Raw genomic sequence first — 22,401 nt, 5'->3', positions numbered from 1 at the left:
CGCGAGACAGAGGGAAACACACAGGGAAATGGAAAAAGAGACTTCCCCAAAGCCATTGGCTTGGAGATTGAGAAGCGCTAATTTTTTGAGTTTCTGCAACCTGTAGGACTTAAAACATGGAGTTTTATAAGTCAGTGGACTTGGCTGTGATACAGCAAGGCAGGCACTGCCCTGCTCCTGGAGAGAAGGGGGGCAAATAACCTAGGGGCAGAAAGTGTGGAAACAGTGATAGGAAGTGCGCCTGGGGCACACAGTGGGGAGCTTGTTTGCTCTTAATGGAGTGCATCCTTGAGAGGCAACATTAACAAAGATACTACTCTGGGAACAAAAGAGCTATCTGGCACCATTTCCCTCTCCTGCCCCTCAGCACAAACACAGAGCTACTGACAGGAAGTAGTGAAGTGCCAACACTGCCTGCCTAATTTATATACACCAACCCCTACCCTCTGCATTCTGGTAAGGCTGTCCTTCTCAGTCACACTTGCCTCATTCTCACCATGGTGGGACCCTCACCCAGAAGACCAGCATAAAACCCTACCAACACTATATCTACCAACAAGAGAGTTCTACAGGGCTTCAGTTCTGGTGTAGGTGGTGCTAGGTCTCATTTCACAAGAAGACCAGAGCACACCTAATTGAAACTCACCATATTCAGGCCAGGGACGGAAACTGCCCATAGCAGACAAAGACAGCCTTTGTAGATGACTGGCCGGAAGGATACAGCAGCCAAAACACAACAGCAGAGTGTATGCAGCACATACCAGAGACACCCCCTGAAGGGCCAGGTCCTGGGTACTACAGCACCTCTTCTTCATAAAGCCACTTCTCAGGAGCAGGAGATGTGACTGGCTTTTCTAACACAGAGATAAAGGTAGAGACTTAGACAAAATGCAAAGATGGAGTAATTGATCCCAAATGCAAGAACGAGATAGGGCAAGGGCCAGAGATCTAAGAGAAACAGATGTCAGCAACATGTCTGATGGCGAATTTAAAGCAATGATCATAAGGAGACTCATGGGCTTGAGATAAGAATAGAACACATAGGTAAGAGCCTTATCACAGAGATAAGAGAGCTAAAAAGGAACCAACTGGAGACAAACAGTGCAATAAAAGAGAGAAGAAACAGGCTTGATGCAATGAACAAGAGGCTGGAAGAAGTAGAGGAACGAATTATTGACCTGGAAGACGAAATAATGGAAATTAATGAAGTTAAACAAAAGAGAGAAAGAATAATTATGGAACACGAAAATACACTTAAGGAACTTAGTGACTCCAACAAATGTAATAACATTTGTATTATATGAATACCAAAAAATGACAAGAGAGAAAAGGGGACAGAAAATTTCTTTGAAGAAATAATAGCTTAAAACTTACCTAATCTGGGAAAGGAAGCATACATCCAGATCCAGGAACAGAGAACTCCCATCAAAATTGACAAAAGCAGACCAATACCAAGACTTACTGTAATTAAATTTGTGAAATATGGTGATAAGGAAAAGAATCTTAAAAGCAGCAAGGCAAAAGAAGTTCTTAACTTATCAGGAAAAACTCACAAGGCTAGCTGGAGATTTTTCAAAGAAACTTTGCAAGCCAAAAGGGAATAACATAACATATTCAAAGTACTGAGTGGGAAAAATCTGTATCCAAAAACACTCTATCCAGCAAGGTTATCACTCAGAATAGAAGGAGAGATAAAAAGTCTCCCACACAAACAAAAACTAAAGGAGTTAATGACCACTAAACCAGCCCTGCAAGAAATAGTAAAGGGGACTCTTTGAAATAGTAAAGGAGGCCAAAAGTGACAAAGGCAAGAAAGGATAAGAGAAAATCTACAGAAACAAGGGCAAAACAAGTAATAAAATGGCAATAAATACATATCTATCAATAATTACTTTGAATGTAAATGGAATAAACACTCCAATCAAAAGACATAAGGTATCAGAATGGATTAGAAAAGAAGACCCATCTATCTGCTGCCTACAACAGTCTCACCTTAGACCTAAAGACACGTGCAGATTGAAAATGAGTAGATGGAGAAAACTTTGCCATGCAAAAGAATGCCAAAAGAAAGCCAGAGTAGCAACATTTATATTGGACAAAAGAGACTTTAAAACAAAGACTGTAAAAAGAGACAAGGAAAGATACTATATGATAATAAATGCACAATCCAACAAGGAGATATAATAATTGCAAATTATGCACTCAACATGGAAGCAACCAAATATACAAAGTAGTAACATAAAAGAATTGACTATAACATGATAATATTAGGTAGGGGCTTTGATACCCCAATTACATCAATGGACAGATCATCTAAACAGAAAAACAATAAGGAAACAATGACTGTGAATGACAGAGATGGACTTGACAGATATATTCAGAATATTCCATCCTAAAGCAACAGAATACACTGTTTTCAAGTGCACATGGGACACTGTCCAGAATAGATCACATGTTAGGTTACTAAACAGGCCTCAAGAATATCAAAAAGATGGATACCATTCCATGCACCTCTTCTGACCACAACACTAAGAAATTAGAAATCAACCACAAGAAAAAAATTTGGAACAACCACAAATACCTGGAAGCTAAACATGCTGCTAAACAATGAATGAGTCAACCAAGAAATCAGAGAAGAAATTAAAAAATAAATGAAAACATAACGGTCCCAAACCTTTGGGACACAGCAAAAGCAGTCCTAACAGAAAATATATAGCAACACAAGCCTACCTCAAGAAGAAAAATCTCAAATATGCAACCTAACCTTACACCTAAAGGAGTTAGAAAAAGAACAAGAAGCAAAGCCTAAAGCTAGGATAAGGAAGGAAATTATAAAGACTAGAGCAGAAATAAATGATATAGAAACTAAATAAAACAAACAAACAAACAATAAAACAGATCAATGAAACCAGGAGCTGGTTCTTTGAAATAACTAACAAAATTTATGAAACTCTAGCTAAACTTATCTAAAAAGATCCAAATAAATAACATTACAAATGAGAGGAGAAATCACAACCAACACCACAGAAATACAAAAAATCTTGAGAATATTATGAAAAACTCTATGCCAACAAATTTGGCAACTGGGAAGAAATGGATGAATTCCTAGAACTAACAAAACTGAAAAAGAAAGGTGGAGAAAAGAAAGGTGGAGAAAACTTGAACAGACCAAAAACCACCAAAGAAATTGAATCAATAATCAAAAATCTCTGAAAAAACACAAGTCCAGGGCCAGATGGCTTCATAGGCAATTCTGCCAAACATTTAAAGAAGAGTTAATAACTATACTTCACAAACTATTCCAAAAAATAGCAAAGGAAAGAAAACTTCCAAATCCATTTTATCAGGACAGTTTCACCCCAATACCAAAACCAGATAAAGACCTCCTAAAAAAGAGAACTATAGGCCAAATTTCCTGGTAAACATGGATGCAAAAATTCTCAATAAAAAACCAGCAAACCAAATCCAAAAATATATTAAATAAATCATTCACTATGATCAAGTGATATTTATTCCTTGGCTACAGGGTGAATCAATATTCACAAATCAATCAATGTGATATACCAAATTAATAAAAGAAAGGATAAGAACCATATGATCCTTTCAATAGATGCAGAGAAAAACATTTGACAAAGTACAACCATTCATAATAAAAACCTTAAACAAAGTAGGGTTAGAGGAAACATACCTCAACATAATGAAGGCCATATACTAAAAACCCATGACTAATACATGCTAAATGAGAAAAACTGACAACTTATCCTTGACAGTCAGGAAAGAGATGGGGATGTCCACTCTCACCACTGTTATTGAACATTTTACTGGAAGTCCTAGCCACAACAATGAGATGACAAAAATAAAAAAAGCCATCTGAATCGGCAATGAAGAAGTGAAACTTTCACTATTTACAGATGACATGATACTATATACAGAAAACGTGAAAAACTCCACCAAAAAACTGGAGTAATAACTTCAGTAAAATGGCAGACACAAAATCAATGTATAGAAATGCATTTCTATACACCAATGATGATGCAGCAGAAAGAGAAATTAAGGAATCAGTCCTATTTACAATTGCACCAAAAACAAGATACCTAGGAATAAATCTAACCAAGAGGTGAAAGAACTATACTCTGAAAACTATAAAACACTGATAAAAGAAATTAAAGATGACAGAGGAAAGGGAAAGATATCCCATGCTCATGGACTCAAAGAACAAATATTGTTAAATTGTCTATACTATCCAAAGCAATCTTGGCTCAGTTGGTTAAGCATCTGACTCTCGGTGTCAACTCAGGTCATGATCTCATGGTTCATGAGTTTGAGCCCCACGTTGGGCTCTGCACTGATTGTTTGGAGCCTGCTTGGGATTGTCTCTCTCCCTCTCTCTCTGCCTTTCCTCTGCTCATGCTGTCTCTGTCTCTCTCAAAAAAATAAACAAGACAAAATACCAACAGCATTTTTCACAGAGCTAGAACAAAAAACCCAAAAATTTGCATGGAACTACAAGAGATTTTGAATAGCCAAAGCAGTCTTGAAAAAAAAAAAAAAAGCGAACCTGAAGACTCACAATTCCAAACATCAAGTTATATTACAAAGCTGTAGTGATCAACACAGTGTGGCACTGGCACAAAAACAGGGACATAGATCAATGGAACAGAACAGAAAACCTAGAAATGAACCTACAACTATATAATCAATTAATATTTGACATAAAAGGAAAGAATACCTACAAGAAAAAAGACTGTCTCTTCAACAAATGGTGTTGGGAAAACTGGACAGCCAAATGCAAAAGAAATTTGACCACTTTCTTACACCATATACAAAAATAACCTCTAAGTGGATGAAAGACCTAAATGTGAGATAGGAAACCACGAAAATCACAGAAGACAGACAACACAGGCTGTAACTTCTTTGACACTGGCCATAGCTACTTCTTTCTCAATATGTCTCCTGAGGCAAGGGAAATAAAGGCAAAAATAAACTATTGGGACTTCATCAAAATAAAAAGCTTCTGCAGATCAAAAGAAAAAATCAACAAAACTAAAAGGCAACCTATGGAATGGGAGAAAATATCTGCAAATGACCTAAAAGGTTGGTATCCAAACTATATAAAGAACTTCTAAAACTCAACACTCAAAAAACAATCTGATTAAAAAGTGAGCAAAAGACATGAATAGACATTTTTCCAATGAAGACATACAGATGGCCAAGAGACACTTGAATAGATTCTCAACATCACTCATAGTCAGGGAAATACAAATCAAACCTATAATACCTGTCAGAATTGCTAAAATTAACAGATAAGAACCAAGATGTGTTGGTGAGGATGGGCAGAAAGAGGAACCCTCCTGCACTGTTGGTAGTAATGGAAATTGGTGCAGCTTTTTGGAAAATAGTTTGGAATTTCCCAAATAGTTAAAAATAGAACTATGCAAAGTCCAGCATTTCCACTTTTAGGAATTTACCCAAGGAATACAAAAATACTAATTCACAGGTTTACATGCATCCCAATGTTATAACAGTATTATCTACAATAGCCAAAATATGGAAACAGCCCAAGTGTCCATCAACTGATGAATGGATAAAGAAGATATGGTATATATTTACAATGGAGTATTACTCAGCCATAAAAAAGCACGAAATCTTGCCATTTGAAAGGACATGGATGGAACTAGAGAGTATTATGCTAACTGAAGTAATCACAGAAAGACAAATACCATATGATTTCACTCATATGTGGAACTTAAGGATCAAAACAAATGAGCAAAGGGAAAAAAAGAGAGAGAGAGAGAGAGGCAAACCAAGAAACAGACTCTTACCTATTATAGAGAACAAACTGATGGTTACCAGAGGGAAGGTGAGTAGAGGGATGGGTTAAACAGAATAGGGTTTAAGGAGTACACTTGTGATGAACACTGGGTGTTGTATGGAAGAGTTGAATCACTACATTGTACACCTGAAACTAATTATTACACTGTATGGTAACTTATTTAAATTTAAAAAATATTTAAAAAGATGAGAAACAAAGTATAATCATAATTAATTGTATTTGTAATTATAATTACAATTTTAATAAGAATAGCTATATTTTTTAAATTGTATTTGATATGATCATACAGAAAAGTCAACACTTTTCATGTACAGTTCTATCAATTTTAATACATGTATAGTCACATAACCACCAGTATAATCAGGATATGGAACAGTTATTTTCACTCTTAAGAAAATCTCATGCTATCACATTATAGTCACACCTTTCCACTCCTAACTCCTAGGAGCCACTGACCCCTTTTTTTTGTTGTTGTTACTATAGTTTTGTCTTTTTGAGAAAGTCATATAAATGGAATTATACAATATGTTAACTTTTTTAGACTGGCTTCTTATTGTCAGATTCATCAAGACTGTTGCATGTGTCAATGGTTTACTCCTTTTACTGGTGAATATAATTTCTTTGTTTAGAAATGCCAAAATATAGTTTACTCCTGAAAGATATTGAGGTTGTTTCCAGCTTTTGGTAATCATAGAGTTACTATAAACATTTATGTACAGATTTTTCATTTTTCCAGGGTAAATACCCAGCAGTGGGATTACTTGGTCTCATGGTAAGTACATGTTTAAGTTTACAAGAGAAATTTTCAAACTGATTTCCAGTTTTTTTTTTTAATATGGAATGCTTCACCAATTTGCATGTCGTCCTTGAGCAGGGGCCATGCTCGTCTTCTCCGTCTTCTCTGTATCGTTCCAATTTTAGCATATGTGTTGCTGAAGCAAGCACTGGAATAGCTATATTTTTAAAAACACATTCTTTATAAAAGTAAACATGCTGTAAAATAGACAAAATTTTTTCACAGTAGCCTATCCTAACAATATTCAATAAAACATAAGAGGTTTTCCCATGACAGTAAAATTCAGAATATATTGGTATTAAAAGAGAAAATGTATTTTTTTAAACCCTACCTTTTCTTGCTGAAAACAAGCCTGCTAATCCTGAAACTGTAATCACTCCAATTTTTGGAAGAAAATCTCTAGGTGGATTCTTCAGATAGACATAAGCATCTTTTAAGAAAGACATAAGCATCTTTTAAGAAATAAGTTAAAAATTAATATAAATGACTTATTATAACTAGGCACTGTATATATGATGCAGAAAAGCTAAAGAAATTTGTTATCATAGTAGCAGATGGTGTAAACACTTCAGAAAAGCTACACAAAAGAATGATTTGAATAGTAATTTAAAAAAGTGTTTAAAATAGTCCTTGTTACAAAATAAAATCTTCCTTCCACAGCTGATTTGATAATTGTTTTCTTAATACAGGCAATTATTACTCTTTAATTAAATATGATGCACGAGTATACACTTTAATGTGAATTACTGTAAACTAAATGCCTGATTGTGTATGTACTATATCCCTATCATTGATTCAAAATGCTTCTGGCATTATGTGTTCAAACTGTGGCAGGATCCAGTAAGAATGGAAATACTTTATTAGAGAACTTTGAATAACTAACTAGGGATACATGTAACTTCTAGACCCTGCATGCCACACTCCCCAATACCCAGAGGAGCCACTGCTCTTGGTTAAAACCAATGATCAGGATTAGAAGTGACCCTAGACCAAAAGTAGATGAAGAGTGGACACAAGTCTAGATTTCCTGGCTTTTTATATACATAAATTATTTGTTTCCATATAACTCAAGAAAATACATTCTTCTATCACAATTATTTAATGCCAATCACTTATTTAATCGTATTCTTCAAGACAAATGAGGAATATAGTTTGGAATTCCAACATACCTTAAGTAATGATTAACACATACTTAAGTAATGATAACACATTAAATGGAAACATTTAAAAATGATCTTTCTGTCTCCCGTACACATTTATGTTGACAACTGGCTGAGGCCAAGAATATTAGGAAGATATGTCTACTGCCAAATACCACTATCAAACTAAAGAGTCAAATACAAGTGCTATCCAACATTAGCTCAAACATTCTAGAGTGACTAGTGGGTATAGTGTTTCCTAGGAATAAATAGCAAAATTCTACATATTTTAACAGCAAATAGCACTTATTTAAACTAACTGATAACAATGGAGACATATTGCTAATTTGTGCTTTGAGTATATAATATGGGCTTTGCAGCTAAAACAGACCTCAGTTTGAGTCTAGGTGCTGCCATTTACTAGCTATGTGACCTTGGTAACCAACTTAACCTTTCTAAACCTCAGTTTCCTTATCTTGAAAAAGGGAATAATTATAATACCAACACTCATAGAATTATTATAAAAATTAAATTAGATAAATTATGTACAATGTTTATCATAGTGTCTTTGCATATAATAATTGCTTAATAAGTGATCGGTACTATTACTTTGTTACTGTTATCATAAAGTGCTATACAGAGTATTTTCTCAGTTCATAAAACATGAAAATAACATAACATTTTTATTTTTCTCACATTTAAATCTGTCAAGTTAAAAAGACAACAGAACATTTCTAATTATGGATGGTTCACTCACCTACCTTTTCCAAATTGTACGGTATCCATTATCCCATTTTTCACAAAGACATAAACACCCTAAGCAAAAAGAAAAAAAAAAGACAGCTGAATTTTTCAAGATGTTGACAATTAAACAGTCCACATCTCATGAGACCATATATTAAAGTGTTGAGTTACCACTGCACCCAAATCTAAGTCTAACTTTCCCATTTATTCACTATGAGAATACTTGTTTTACTTAGCTTCTTTTAATTTCTTTTTTTTCATTCTATTTAACACGAATAATACTTATTTACTATTTTCCTCATATAAACAGGTGAAGTAATGCCTACAGTCAGAGCATCTCACAGATAATTTATTGCAGAAACACAAAGGTTTATCATCTTATTTTATAAAGGCTTAAAAAATGAATGAAATTTAAATAAAGCAGAGATAGAGGTATATTTCAGGTTAGCAATATCTGACTAATAAAGATATGGCAGCAACAACATAATGTTTGTGAAGAAAGTAATAACAACAAGCCTAAAGTGCTTCGTCTTCTCCTTTTTTTAGTGTGCATTAGAATGGGAAAAAAACCTAGACATTTATCTCAAGATAGAAATCATCCTACATAGACTAGTGTTTGTTTTTATAGAGGAACATAAATTCTCTACAAATCAAGATTATATAAATCCACTGAAGGGATTAAAGTCTTCATTTTTTCCTTTTACCTGTTTCTAACTATTTTAATGCAACAAATATAGTTACATTCATTCACTGAGCAATAGGTACTATCTCAGTTACATCAGAAGGAAAATGAAGGCACAGAATGATTTACCTATAGTAATTATCCACAGTCATGCTTTACTCTATTGAAGAAACCAGAAACGCAACTGAAATATATGGTCTCCATCTCTAAACTAGCTGCTATGAAACCATGGAATAAAAACAACAAAAAACATTTTCAAAGCAAAGAACACAGAAATAATTACATTAGACAAGAAAGAAATAAGTCATTGTTATTGTGTTATCTTGGTATTAGTAACTTTGTCTTAGAGATTTTCATGCAGAGGTTCATCCTGTTCATCATGGTTTCAAGCTGTACAAACCAACACAGATCATAAATGCCACTGAATTACTTCTCTTTAAAGACTGTCTCTTGGGGCACCTGGGTGGCTCAGTCTGTTGAACGTCCAACTCTTGATTTTAGCTCACATAATGATCTCATAGTTGTGAGACTGAGACCCATTTCAGGCTCCATGCTGAGCATGGTACCTGCTTGGGATTCTCTCTCCCTCTCTCTCTGCCCCTCCCCAACTTGTGTTTTTTCTCTCTCTCTCAAAATAAGTAAATAAGCTTTAAAAAAAAAAAAAAAAGGACTGTCTCTTGAGAACACTACACCTTCAAAGTTATAATAACTATTGACCAGACGACTGCAAACATGGGTGCTTCAGTCAACATTCCTAGCTGAGTCCAGCCTTCTAGCCATCTGTGACAAAGCGCTACAGATGTGAATGAAGCAGTCTTAGATCCTCCTCTACATTAGCCCACTCACCTGATGAATAACACTGAAGAACTTCTGACAATACCAAATGCAACATGAGAATCACATGTCTGAACAAATCAAAAACCTCCAACATTAAACCACTATTATAACTTAACTTACCTTACACCAGCCAATATAATGACCAGTTGTTTTACGGATGGATGCAAAGCCCATTTGTAAATGACCAGGCTGCTCTTCAACATATTTAGACTGCAGAGGTGGTGTGGTATATATGGGGAGCTAGAGACAAAAAAAAAAAAAGTTCATGTTAAAAATATAAAATGATGGGGGCGCCTGGGTGGCGCAGTCAGTTAAGCGTCCGGCTTCAGCTCAGGTCACGATCTCGCGGTCCGTGAGTTCGAGCCCCGCGTCGGGCTCTGGGCTGATGGCTCGGAGCCTGGAGCCTGTTTCCGATTCTGTGTCTCCCTCTCTCTCTGCCCCTCCCCTGTTCATGCTCTGTCTCTGTCCCAAAAATAAATAAAAACGTTGAAAAAAAAATTAAAAAAAAATATAAAATGATGGACATCCTTTTCCAGGAGTAAGGCAGAAGAGAAATCCTCATGAACCTTCCTCCTATAAAAGCAACTAAAAATGCTGACAAAATATTCTTAAAAACCATCTTAAATGGGAGGAATGATCCTGTAAGCTGTTTATAAAGACTGTTAAGAAACCCAGAATTAAAAAAAAACAGCCGAAATGCAGAGATAAACAATAGAGTCAGCTTTTACCTTGTTGTCATTTGCTGTAAAACAGACGGTTCATGGAGTATGGAATCAAGAAACAAAACCCAGAAAAAGCTTGAGGTGGGCAATCTTAGTGGGGACCCTACAAAGCTGGCATCTCAAAGTTATAATATCATCAACTTAAAAGTGAATTAAGAATAAACAGTTCACTGCAAATAACTGTTAGGAAAATTGACTGTATCAAAATCTGGGCACCAAGTACAGAGGAAAAAAAATATTTCCTAAGAACTGGCAAACACAAGCCAGAGCTCATATAACCTGCAGCATTTTAAACTAACTGGGTAATCGGAGAAATCTTAAACCAAGAATACATTTAAAGTACTTCTAAGCTGGTAGCCCTCACATATGCTTGGCAGAAACAAATCTCTCCCCTCTGGAGGAAGCTACCAAGACTTGAAAGAATTACAACAGATAAAGTTCCAAGAAATATGAGCCCATAATGTTAGAAGAAGAAGAAGAAGAAGAAGAAGAAGAAGAAGAAGAAGAAAAAGAAGAAAAAAACAAAGAAGGCAAATAAAGTTAGAAAACACAGGGAAGTATCTGGACAAGAGCTAGCAGAAACAACAAAGAACAGACTCAGATCCACAAAGAATGTATAAATGGAACATGTAATATCAAGCACATTTATTGTTGTTTTTAAAGAAATAAAAGAAGGAAATATGGGTTCAGAGGAAGAGAGTACAAAAATTACCAAAGCTAATGTAAACAGAGAACTTCTGGAACTGGAAATTAAAAAAATAAAGAACTCAACTGGCAGGCGAGGGAGATGGCAGAGTAAGGGGACCCTAAGCTCACCTGGCCCTGTGGATACAACTAAGTAACACTTACATCAGTGTAAATAACCCAGAAAACAACGCAAAGACTGGCAAAACAAATTCCATGACAAAAGGTGGAGAAGAGACCACAACAAAAAGTACAGGAAGGGCAGAGACCTGGTGGGGAGCTAAAAGAGCCCTGGGCATCCAGAGTCAGGAGGGAACCTAGGGGCAGAGAATTCTGGCAAGAAACAATCACAGTGGGGAGCCCACACAGGGATGGCAGGGGGAAGAATCCCCAAAATATTTGGCTTTGAAAGCAAGAAAGGTCAAATTTTGTGAGTTCTTAAAGCCAGAGGGACTTAAAACTTGGAATTTTAAAAATCAGCAGTCTTAGCTCTGGAAGACCCCAGAGGGCATTAGGAAGCTCAGTCCCACCCTTAAAGAGGTAACACTATAAGCAGTCTGATGAGATCTAGAGTAGAAGCAGCAGTTTGAAACACACCTGGGGCAAACAAGGAGAATTATTTACTCACCTCAGAGCAGTCCCAGATAGTCTGGGATACCAGGGAGGCCCTTCCAGGAATAAAGGAGCTGGCAAGTGACATTTCCCTCCCCTGTCCCTCAGCATAAACACAAGGCCACCTGAAGGAACCAGTGCAGCACTGACACTAAGTAACTTTCTTATACCAAGCCCCACACCCTGTGATTTGGCAGATCCATCCATTCCAGTCATACACTTTGGGTTCCCTATCCAGAAGACCAGCATTAACCTCACCAACAACGCATCTCCTGATCCACACATTTTCCAAGCCTCAGTCCCAGGGGGCAATGACTGATCACCTCCCAGAGACTATGTGCACACCTTGTTAAAACTAAGCCCCTCACATACAAAAACTGGGGAGGGGGTAGGTCACCTGGCTCAGTCGGTTAAGCATCCAACTCTTGTTTTCAGCTCAGGTCATGATCTCATGATTGTGAGATTTGAGCCCCACATCAGGCTCTATGCTGATAGCGCAGAGTTTACTTGGGATTCTCCTTCTCTCCCTCACTCTCTCTGGCCCCCTCCCATGCTCTCTTTCTCAAAATAAATAAATAAACATTAAAGGAAAAAAACCTCACACCCCCTACCCACGTGTGCTTTTTGAACCAGCCCTGGACATCCCCAGTATCCAAACAAACTACATGCCCCCTGTGGAAGAGGACCAGTGCCACCTTGTTAAAAGTGTGTACCCTTCCCACTACTTTCAAGAGCATAAGACCTAGCTGAGTTTCCTAATGCACAGAAATAGACACAGAGAGTTAGACAAAATGAAGAGACAGAGAAATATGTCCCAAATGAAAGAACAGGCTCAAACCACAGCAAGAGAACTAACTGAAATGGATATAAGTAATATGCTAGATATAGAATTTGAAATAATGATCATAAAGATATGCACTGGACTTGAGAAAAAGTAGAGGACATCAGTGAGACCCTTAACAAAGAGATAAAAATGAACCAATAATAGTTGTAGAACACGATGAATGAAATTAAAAATAAACTTGATGGAATTAATAGCAGGCTAGAGAAGGCAGGAAAATGAATTAATGACCTGGAAGACAGAGTAATGAAAAGTAATCAAACTGGGCAGGTGAGGAAAAAAATGTGCAAAATGAGAATAGACAGGAAACTCAGTCACTCCATCAAGAGTAATAACATTCACATTAATCGGATTCCAGAATAAGAGAGAGAAAAGGGGGAAGAAAAGGTTTTTTTTGAAAAAATAATACCTGAAAACTTCCCTAATTTGTGGAAGGAAACAAGATATCCCAATGCACAGACATCCCCCAACAAATTCAACCCAAGGAAGTCCACACCAAGGCACACAGTAATTAAAATGACAAAAAAAAAATGTGATAAAAAAAGAATTTTAAAGGTTGCAAGAGAAAAAAGATACTTGTATACAAGAGAAACACCATAAGGCTATCAGCAGATAATTCAGCAGAAACTTTACAGGCCAGAAGGGAGTGGCATGATATAAGAAATGAGCAGAAAGGGAAAAATACACAGCCAAGAATACTCCATTCAGCAAGGCTATCATTCAGAATAAGGGAGAGAGAAAGAATTTCTCAAACAAAAACTAAAGTATTTCATGACCACTAAACTAGTCCCACAAGAAATATTAAACAGGACTCTTTAATGTTTATTTATTTATTTTGAGAGAGGGAGAGAGAATCCCAAGTAGGCTCCACATTGTCAGTGCAGAGCCTGGCAAGGGGCTCAATCTCACAAACCGTGAGATTATGACCTGAGCCGAAATCAAGAGTTGGAGGAAGCTTAACCAGGTGAGCTGCCCAGGTGCCCCTGAAGAAGACTCTTTGAGTGGAAAGGAAATATCATAAGTAAGAGTATGAAAAGTAAAAAATACAAAAGCAGTAAAAACAAATACATTTGAAAAAAGCAGTCAAGGGATTCACAAAATAAAATGATGTAAAATATGACACCATATATCTAAAATGTGGGGAACAGGGCATACTGGAAAAGTTGCAATCAAAAGAAAACTACTATGAGCTATATTAATATTAGACAAAATTTTTAAAAATATTAGACAAGATAGACTTTAAGACAAAATCCATTATTAGATATAAAGTGACTCTATCAAGACAAAAAGCTTAAATAACTAGAAATATTATAATCTTAAACTTGTATGCATCTATTAACATATCCTCAAAATATCTGAAACAAGAACAGACATATTCACTATCATAGGTTTAACTTACTCTCTCAGCAACTGGTTGATCAAAAGAAGATTTAAAAAATAAATAAATAAGATTTCTGCAACATCGTGGCATTCTGAAAAAGATCTGAACTAGATGAACTACTTCTCCACAAAAAGCATAAAAAGACCACACTGAGACAAGTAAGTAAGACAAAGATAGAGTCTCACCAAAAACAGCTCCCCGGCAAGGCAACACACAATAGGGAGGAATCTAACAATCCAGTACTGCTTCTGGAGGAGCAAGGGATTGATGGCCCACATCAACCATCCCAATGCCTGGAATCTGCACTTCAGAGATGGCGCCACACACAGAAAAGTCTACCTGAGAAAACCAAAGGTATTAACATCCAAGGGACCCAATTCACTACAGGAAACTGAGACTACCCTTTTAAAGGGCTTCTTTCAGTCATACTGAGATCCAGTGAAAAAACAGCAGTTTGAAAGCACCTACACTATATGTAAAGGAGAATTATTTGCCTACCTAAAAGCATCTGATGGAGAGGGAGGGGACAGTTGAAAATCTCTTCAAAGACAGAGGTGCTGACAGACACTAATTTTATATTCCCCACCTACTCTGATAGCACAGGTGGGCGCACTCAGACATGGCACTCTCTCACTGACTTGGTAATACAGGTAGAGTGAAAGAAAGGTTGAGGCACTATCCTGCTGCCTTGCTGAAGGCAGAGAGTGTGAGCGGTTGCAGCACTACCTTGCTTCTAGCTGGGGCAAGCTAGCACAAACAATCACAGCACTCTCCCACTCCCTGGCTAAAGTCACTAAGCACAGACATTTGTGACACTCTGCCCTTCCCTGGCTAGGGCTAGCAAGTGCAAGTAGTCATGGCATTCTCCTGCAGACAAGGCATTCTCTCATTGAATTCTTGAAGCCCAAAGGTATGGGTAGACGAAATATTTCCCCTGCTGCCTTTCTAAAACCAGTGAGTATGCCCAACCCCCTACACTCTCCAGCTAAAGCCAGTGGGCATACACAGTTCCCAAAGAAGATACTCCTTGATGACTTAGGCCTGGAGGCCAAGGAGGCTGGCTTCCCTGAGTTCCATGGAAATGTAAAAATTGGAAAGATAGTCCTTAGCAGGTCTCCAACCCAGGGCACTGCAGACAAGAGAATGAAACACAACCCCAGTCTTCCTATGAAAAAGTCCTATATGCTTAGCCTGGAGCTTTAGTCTAGGGACAGGCTTCAGGTTTCCCATGTATCTAGAGGCTAAGGAGGTATTCCCAGGAACATAAACAGGGAGATGTCATCCTTGTACACCCCTTTGACTTTGAGATGTCCCAGAAAGGAGCTTATATATTCATCTGGAACCCTAATTTTTGCAAGTATCACCCAGGGCATACCAAGATCTCATGAACTGGAGGACAGCAGAAATTATAAATGTGGCACTACAAAAATGTAAATACTTACATGCTTTCAAAGCTGCTTCCTGATATCAGTCTGAAATTAGGTGCTAAGTAAGATTACTGCACTTGTAATGATGACAGTCTTGGAACACCCTCACAATAGGAACACATTATGAAAACATCAGGTAGACTAAACAACCACAAACGTTTGAGAGACAACCAAGCACTAGGGCAAGGTTGAATAAGAAGTATGTACCATCAACTACATAAGACCACCACTTCAAGATAGGAGAGGCAACTGTTTTGCCTAATACATATGAACAGAAACAGAGTCAAACAAAATGAAAAAAAAAACAGTAATATGTTCCAAATGAAACAAGATAAAACCTTAGCCAGGGTGGGGGGGGGGGGTTGGGGGGAACCTTAATGATACAAAGATAAGTAATCTACCTGATAAAGAATTCAAAGTAATGGTCCTAAAGATGTTCACCAAACTCAGGAACCAAACAGAACAGACACAGTGAGAATGTCAACAAAGATGCATAAAATATAAGAAGGTACCAAACTGAAGTCACATAGCTGAAAAATACAATGAGCAAACTGAAAAATACACAACAGGGGTTCAACAGCAGACTGGATGAAGCAAAATGGATTAGTGATCTGGAATACACAGCAATGGAAATCACCCAGACAGAGCTGGAAAAAGAAAAAAGAATTGGGAAAAAAAAGAGAATTTAAGGGACCTCTGGGACATCACCAAGCAAAATAATGTTGGCACTATAGGGTAACAAAAAAAGAGAGAAAAGGACAGCAAAATTATTTAATGAAATAATGGCTAAAAACTTCCCTAACCTGGGGAAAGAAATAGACATGTAGGTCCTGGAAGTGCAGAAAGTTCCAAACAAGATGAAACCAAAGAAAGACATATCAAGACACATTATAACTAAAATGTCAAAAGTTAAAGACAGAATCTTCCAAGCAATAAGAGAAAAACAAATTGCTACACACAAGGGAGATCCCTAAGGCTACCAGAAGATTTCTCAGCAGACACTGCAAGCCAAAAAGGAATGATATGACATATTCAAAGTCCTGAAAGGAAAAAAAACTTCTAACCAAGAATAGAGGCAAGATTATCCTTTACAACAGAAGTAAAAAGAGCTCCAAATAAGCAAAATCTAAAGGAGTTCATCACTATTAATCCAGACTTACAAAAAAAATATTTAAAAAGACTATTTTAGCCTGAAAAGAAATGACACTAATAGAAAGAAAACAAAACAAAAATACCATTAGAAAAGGTAAATGTATATTAAAGGAAGTGGACCAGTCACTTATAAAAATGCAATAAAGGTTAAAAGACAAAAGCAGTAAAATTAACTAAAACTATAATAATTAGTTCAGAGACATAAAATGACATCAAAACGATAAAATGTGGAAGGGGAATAAAAATGTAGTTTTAGAATGTGTTCAAATTTAAGTTGCTATCAACTCAAAATACAGTTATATATATTATATATGTGAAACTCACAGTAACCACACACAAAAAAAGTTATAGTAAACATATAAAAGAAGATGAGAAAGGAAACCAAACATATCACTAAAGAAAGTCATCAAACCACAAGTGAAGACAGAGGAAAAGAACAGAGAAGAACTACAAAAATGGCCAGAAAACAATTAATGAAATGACAATAAGTATATAACTATCAATAATTACTCTAAATGTAAATGGACTAAGTTCTCAAATCAAAAGACATAAAGTGGCTGAAAGAATAAATATACAGGACACATTTATATACAACCTACAGAAGACACACTTCAGAAGTAAAGACAAACAGACTAATAGTGAAGAGATGGAAAAGTATTCCATGCAAATAGAAAAAAAAACAACAAAAAAGATGGTGTAGCTACACTCATATTAGACAAAATATTACTTTAAAACAAAGACTGTAAAAAAACAAAGGGTGCTACATAAAATAAAGGGGTCAATCCAGCAGAAAGATGTAACATTTATAAATATATATGCATGAGCCATAAAACACCAAAATATAGAAAGGAAATAATAAAAGCCCTAAAAGGAGAAATGGACAGCAACACAATAATAGTAGGGGATTTTAATACCACATTTATATCAATGAATATATCATTTACACAGAAAATCGACAAGGAAACATTGGCCTTAAATGACACATTAGATGAGGCAGACTTAATAGATATATACAGAACATCTCATTCCATAGCTGCAGAATACACACTCTTTTCAAGTGTACATGGAATATTCTCAAGGATAGATCACATGTTAGGCCACAAAACAAGTCTCAAAAATGCAAGAATGAAGTCCTATCAAGCTTGTTTTCAAACCTCAATGGTATGAAACTAGAAATCAACTATAAGAAAACTATAAAAACTATAAACACATAGAGATGAAACAGCATGTTACTGAAAAACTACTGGGATACATTTTCTGGGTAATAGAAGAAATCATGAGATAAATAAAATAATACATAGAGACAAATGAAAATAGAAACATGACATACCAAAAGCTATGGGATGCAGCAAAAGCTGCATGCCATAAGTTTATGGCCTATCTCAAGAAACAAGAAAAATCTCAAATAAACAATATAACTTTTCACAAAGTAACTATAAAAAAGAAGAACAAAGCCTGAAGTTAGTAGAAGGAAGGAAATAATAAAGATCAAAGTGGAAATAAATGAAGAGACAAGAAAGACAATAGTAAAGATCAAACTAGGAACCAGTTTCTTGAGAAGATAAACAAAATCAATAAACATTTAGTTAGACTCACATACACACACACACGTGTGCGCGCGCACACACACACACACACATACAAAAGAGGAGGGGCTTCAAAATTAAATCAGAAATAAAGGAGTAGTTGCAACCGGTACTACAGAAACATAAAGCATCAAATAAGACTACAGGGAACAGTTATATGCCAACAAACTGGAAACTATAAATAGATTTATAGAAACATGCAATTTTCCAAGACTGAATCATGAAGAAATAGGAAATATAAATACACATAATTGAGTCAGTAATCAAAAAACTCCCAAAACACAAAAGTCCAGCACCAGACGGCTTCATTGATGAATACTACCAAACCTTCAAAAAGGATTTAATATGCATCCTCAGAATCTTCCAAAGAATTGAAGATGAGGAAACTCTTCCAAACTCATTGTATGAGGCCAGTATTACTCTGCTATCAAACTAGACAAGGACGCTGGAAAATAAATACAGGCCAATATCCCTGATGAACACAGAGGCAAAAATCCTCAACAAAATATTAGCAAACTGAGTTCAACAGTAAACTAAAAAGATCATACATTATGATCAAGTGATTTATTTCAGGGACACAAGGATATTCAACATCTGCAAATCAAACATGATACACCATGGTAACAAAATGAAAGATAAAAACCACATGATCATCTCAATAGGTAGAGAAACATTTGACAAAATTAAAAAACCATTTATGACAAAAACTGTAAACAATGTGGGTAAGGAGGAATATACTTCAACATATCAAAAGTCATATATGACAAACCCAGGGCTATTCAATGATGAAGAACTGAAAAGTTTTTCCCCTAAGACAATGAATAAGACGAGGATGCCCACTCTCTCTGCTTTTATTCAACATAGTATTGTACGCTTAGTAACATCAATTAGGTAGGAAAAAGAAATAGAAGGCATCCAAATTGGAAAGGAAGAAGTACAACTGCCGTATACACACAGCATATTATGCATGGAAAACCCTGAAGAACCCACAAAAAATAATTTGTTAGAACTAATGCATGAATTAGATAAAGTTGAAGAATACAAAATTAACATACAGGAATCTACTGCGTTTCTAAACACTAATAACTATCAGAAAGAGAAATCAAGGAAACAGTCCCATTCACAATTCCATGAAAAAAGGAAAATGACAAGGAATGAATTCTTCCAGGGAGGTGAAAGATCAGTAGAATGAAAACTATAAGACATTAATTAAAGAAAGTGAAGACACAAAAAATGGAAATATATTTCATGCTCTTGGACTGGAAGAGTTAATGTTAAAAATGACTATAAAACCCAAGGCAATTAACAGATTCAATGCAATCCCTATAAAAATTCCATGGCATTAATTCTGTGGCATTTTCCACAGAAACAGAAGAAATAATCCTGAAATATATATGGAATGACAAAGACCCTAAAGCTAAAACAATCTTGACAAAGAAAAAAGCCTGAGGTATCACACTATACCTGATTTCAAACTATACTACAAAGCTATAGTAATGAAAAGAGTATGATATTGGCATAAAAACAGACATACAGGGGAGCCTGAGTGGCTTAGTCAGTTAAGCAACCGACTTTGGCTCAGGTCATGATCTTGTGGTTCGTGGGTTCAAGCCCCATGTCAGGCTCTGTGCTGACAGCTCAGAGCCTGGAGCCTACTTCAGATTCTGTGTCTCCGTCTTTCTCTCTCTCTGCTCCTCCCCTGCTCACACTCTGTCTCTATCTCTCTCAAAAATAAATAAACATTAAAAAAAAACAGACAAACAGATCAACAGAACAGCAAAGAGTCAAGAAATAAAACTATCCATTTATGGTCAATTTCTGTCAAAGGATGCAAGAACATACAATATGGAAAGGAAAGTCTCTTCAGTAAATGGTGCTGGGAAAATTTGACAGCTACATAGAAAAAACTGAAATGGTGGGAAAATAGAACCTTTGGAGCCATACAGATTTTGTCATGTATCACAATGTTAATTTTGCATGTCTTGGATTCTCTACTGAAGATTTTGCTTAAAAAAATTCAGGGAAAGAGTAAAGAAGGCAGAGTTGTAGGAGGATCTTATCAGTGCTTTGTCCCTCAAACACAGCTAAATAATTATCAAGTCATTCTGAACACCCAGGAAAACTATCTGAGAACTGAAGGAACAAACTGCACATCTAGAGGGAGAAAAGAGAAAACACTGTGGAAGGCAGGAGGTGTGGAGACATGATGTGAGGGAGAAAACAATCATGGATAGTGCAGAAGGGAGGGAGCCCTGATCACAGAGAGAAGAGAGACACAGGGAGAGAGAGAGAGAGAGAGAGAGAGAGAGAGACAGGGAGAGAGAGAGAGAGAGAGAGAGAGAGAGAGAGAGAGAGAAGAGAGAGAGATAAAGTAGCACTGAGGAGACTGCACAAGAAAAACACCTCCCCCAAAACATTGACTGGAGAAATGAGAAGGGCTGATTATTGCAAGTTTTTACAAGCAGCTGAGCTCAAAGTCTAAAATTTTAGAAGTCTTCATGATCACCCGTTCTGAGGATCCCCTGGATCACACTGGGAGAGACTTCCTGCACCCAGTGCATTTGGAAGAGGTGACACTGCCTCTCAAGAAACAAAAGAGCCAGTGGGTGCCAATGAGCTGCCCGATTAATTAGCATTCAGAGACACACCTGCTGAGAACAGCTACCTGGATGCCAAATGTTTGCTTTACCATACAATCCAAGCCCATGCGTGGTCATGCAACTACTTTTCTAGGACAAACCGGTACTAGCCAAAGCACAGCAAGAGCCTCCCCCAGAGGATCAGCATGGATCTCTGCCATGCCAGGTCCCTAAAATTTGCAGTTCTGGAACACAGTTGCACACCTGAGATAAAACAGGAGAACTGGGCTGCTAGGAATCAAGACAACTTCGACATGGACAGGATAAAGGTAGTAATCTGACAGAAACATGGGACACAAGATGAGACTGTTCACTCTTCTGTGAGGGATTCCTGCACAGTGGCAGACATGAACTCCCTTATCCAGGTAAGAGGGCAGGCTGACGCCATTTTTCAAACTTCCCATCAGCATGGACAGACTTCATCAAGCAGCACAGAGCACACAGAGGAGGTTTGAGCCTCTTAAAACAAGCTCCACACCACTGTGCTGTGCAGGTGCCTTTTTACTGGGGAAAGTGTGATTGAGAGCCAGAGCAGTAGCAGGTATCTCTTCCAGAAGACCAGCACAAAACCCCCACACACAACAGGTACACTGACCACAGAGTGCTGCAAAGTTCAGTTCTAATGGAAATAGGACCAGAAACACTTTCCTAACACACAAAAAACAGAGTCTTAGACAAAATTCCAAGACAGAGGAATTCATCCCAAAAGAAAGAACAAGAAGAGTTTGAGGTCCTGGTCGTAATCAAAATAGATATAAGTAATATGCCTAAACCAGAATTTAAAACAACATAAGAATACTGGCTGGTCCTGAAAAAAGCATAGCAATAGAGACCATTACCTAAAAGATGACAGACCTAAAAACTAGCCAGGCCAAAATAAAAAATGCTGTCACTGAGATGCAAAACCAACTGAGAGTAATGACAACAAGGATGGAAGAAGTACAGGGAGGAATAAGTGACACAGAGAATGAAATTATGGAAAAAATGAAGCTGAAAAGAGGGGAAGAAAAATATTGGATCATGAATAGACTTAAGAAAATCAGTGACTCCATAAAGCATAATAACGTTCACATTATAAGAGTCCCACAAGAAGAAGAGAGAGAAAAAAGGGCAGAAAGTTTATTTGACCAAATTATACCTGAAAACTTTCCTAATCAGGGGAAAGAAACATAACTCTGAATCCAGGAGGCACAAGAACTCCCATCAAAATAAAAGCTGGCCAACACCAAGACACACTGTAGGTAAAATTTGTAAAATACAGAGATAAGGAAAGAATCATGAAAGCAGCAAGGGAAAAGAAATCCCTAACCTACAAGGAAAGACACA

General features: G+C 36.8%; 1 protein-coding gene and 1 pseudogene across 5 annotated transcripts in view; both read right to left on the bottom strand.

Annotated features, from left to right (window-relative positions):
* Positions 1 to 22,401, bottom strand: part of APOOL (apolipoprotein O like) — a 139,388-nt gene that overhangs the window by 65,883 nt on the left and 51,104 nt on the right. For 4 of the 5 annotated variants that reach the window (XM_015074453.3, XM_053201423.1, XM_053201421.1 and 1 more), the window contains 3 exons: positions 10,152 to 10,271; positions 8,530 to 8,584; positions 6,961 to 7,059 (listed from right to left, as the gene is read on the bottom strand). In XM_015074453.3, the coding sequence (XP_014929939.2) occupies positions 6,961 to 7,059; positions 8,530 to 8,584; positions 10,152 to 10,271 (274 nt within the window). The remainder of the gene's footprint in view (positions 1 to 6,960; positions 7,060 to 8,529; positions 8,585 to 10,151; positions 10,272 to 22,401) is intronic. The other variant, XM_053201424.1, reaches the window with a different exon arrangement.
* Positions 6,663 to 6,778, bottom strand: LOC113597501 (uncharacterized; annotated as a pseudogene).

Source organism: Acinonyx jubatus, chromosome X (assembly GCF_027475565.1).
Source record: "Acinonyx jubatus isolate Ajub_Pintada_27869175 chromosome X, VMU_Ajub_asm_v1.0, whole genome shotgun sequence".
Lineage (NCBI taxonomy): Eukaryota > Metazoa > Chordata > Mammalia > Carnivora > Felidae > Acinonyx > Acinonyx jubatus.
This window is presented reverse-complemented; position numbering and strand designations above follow the sequence as displayed.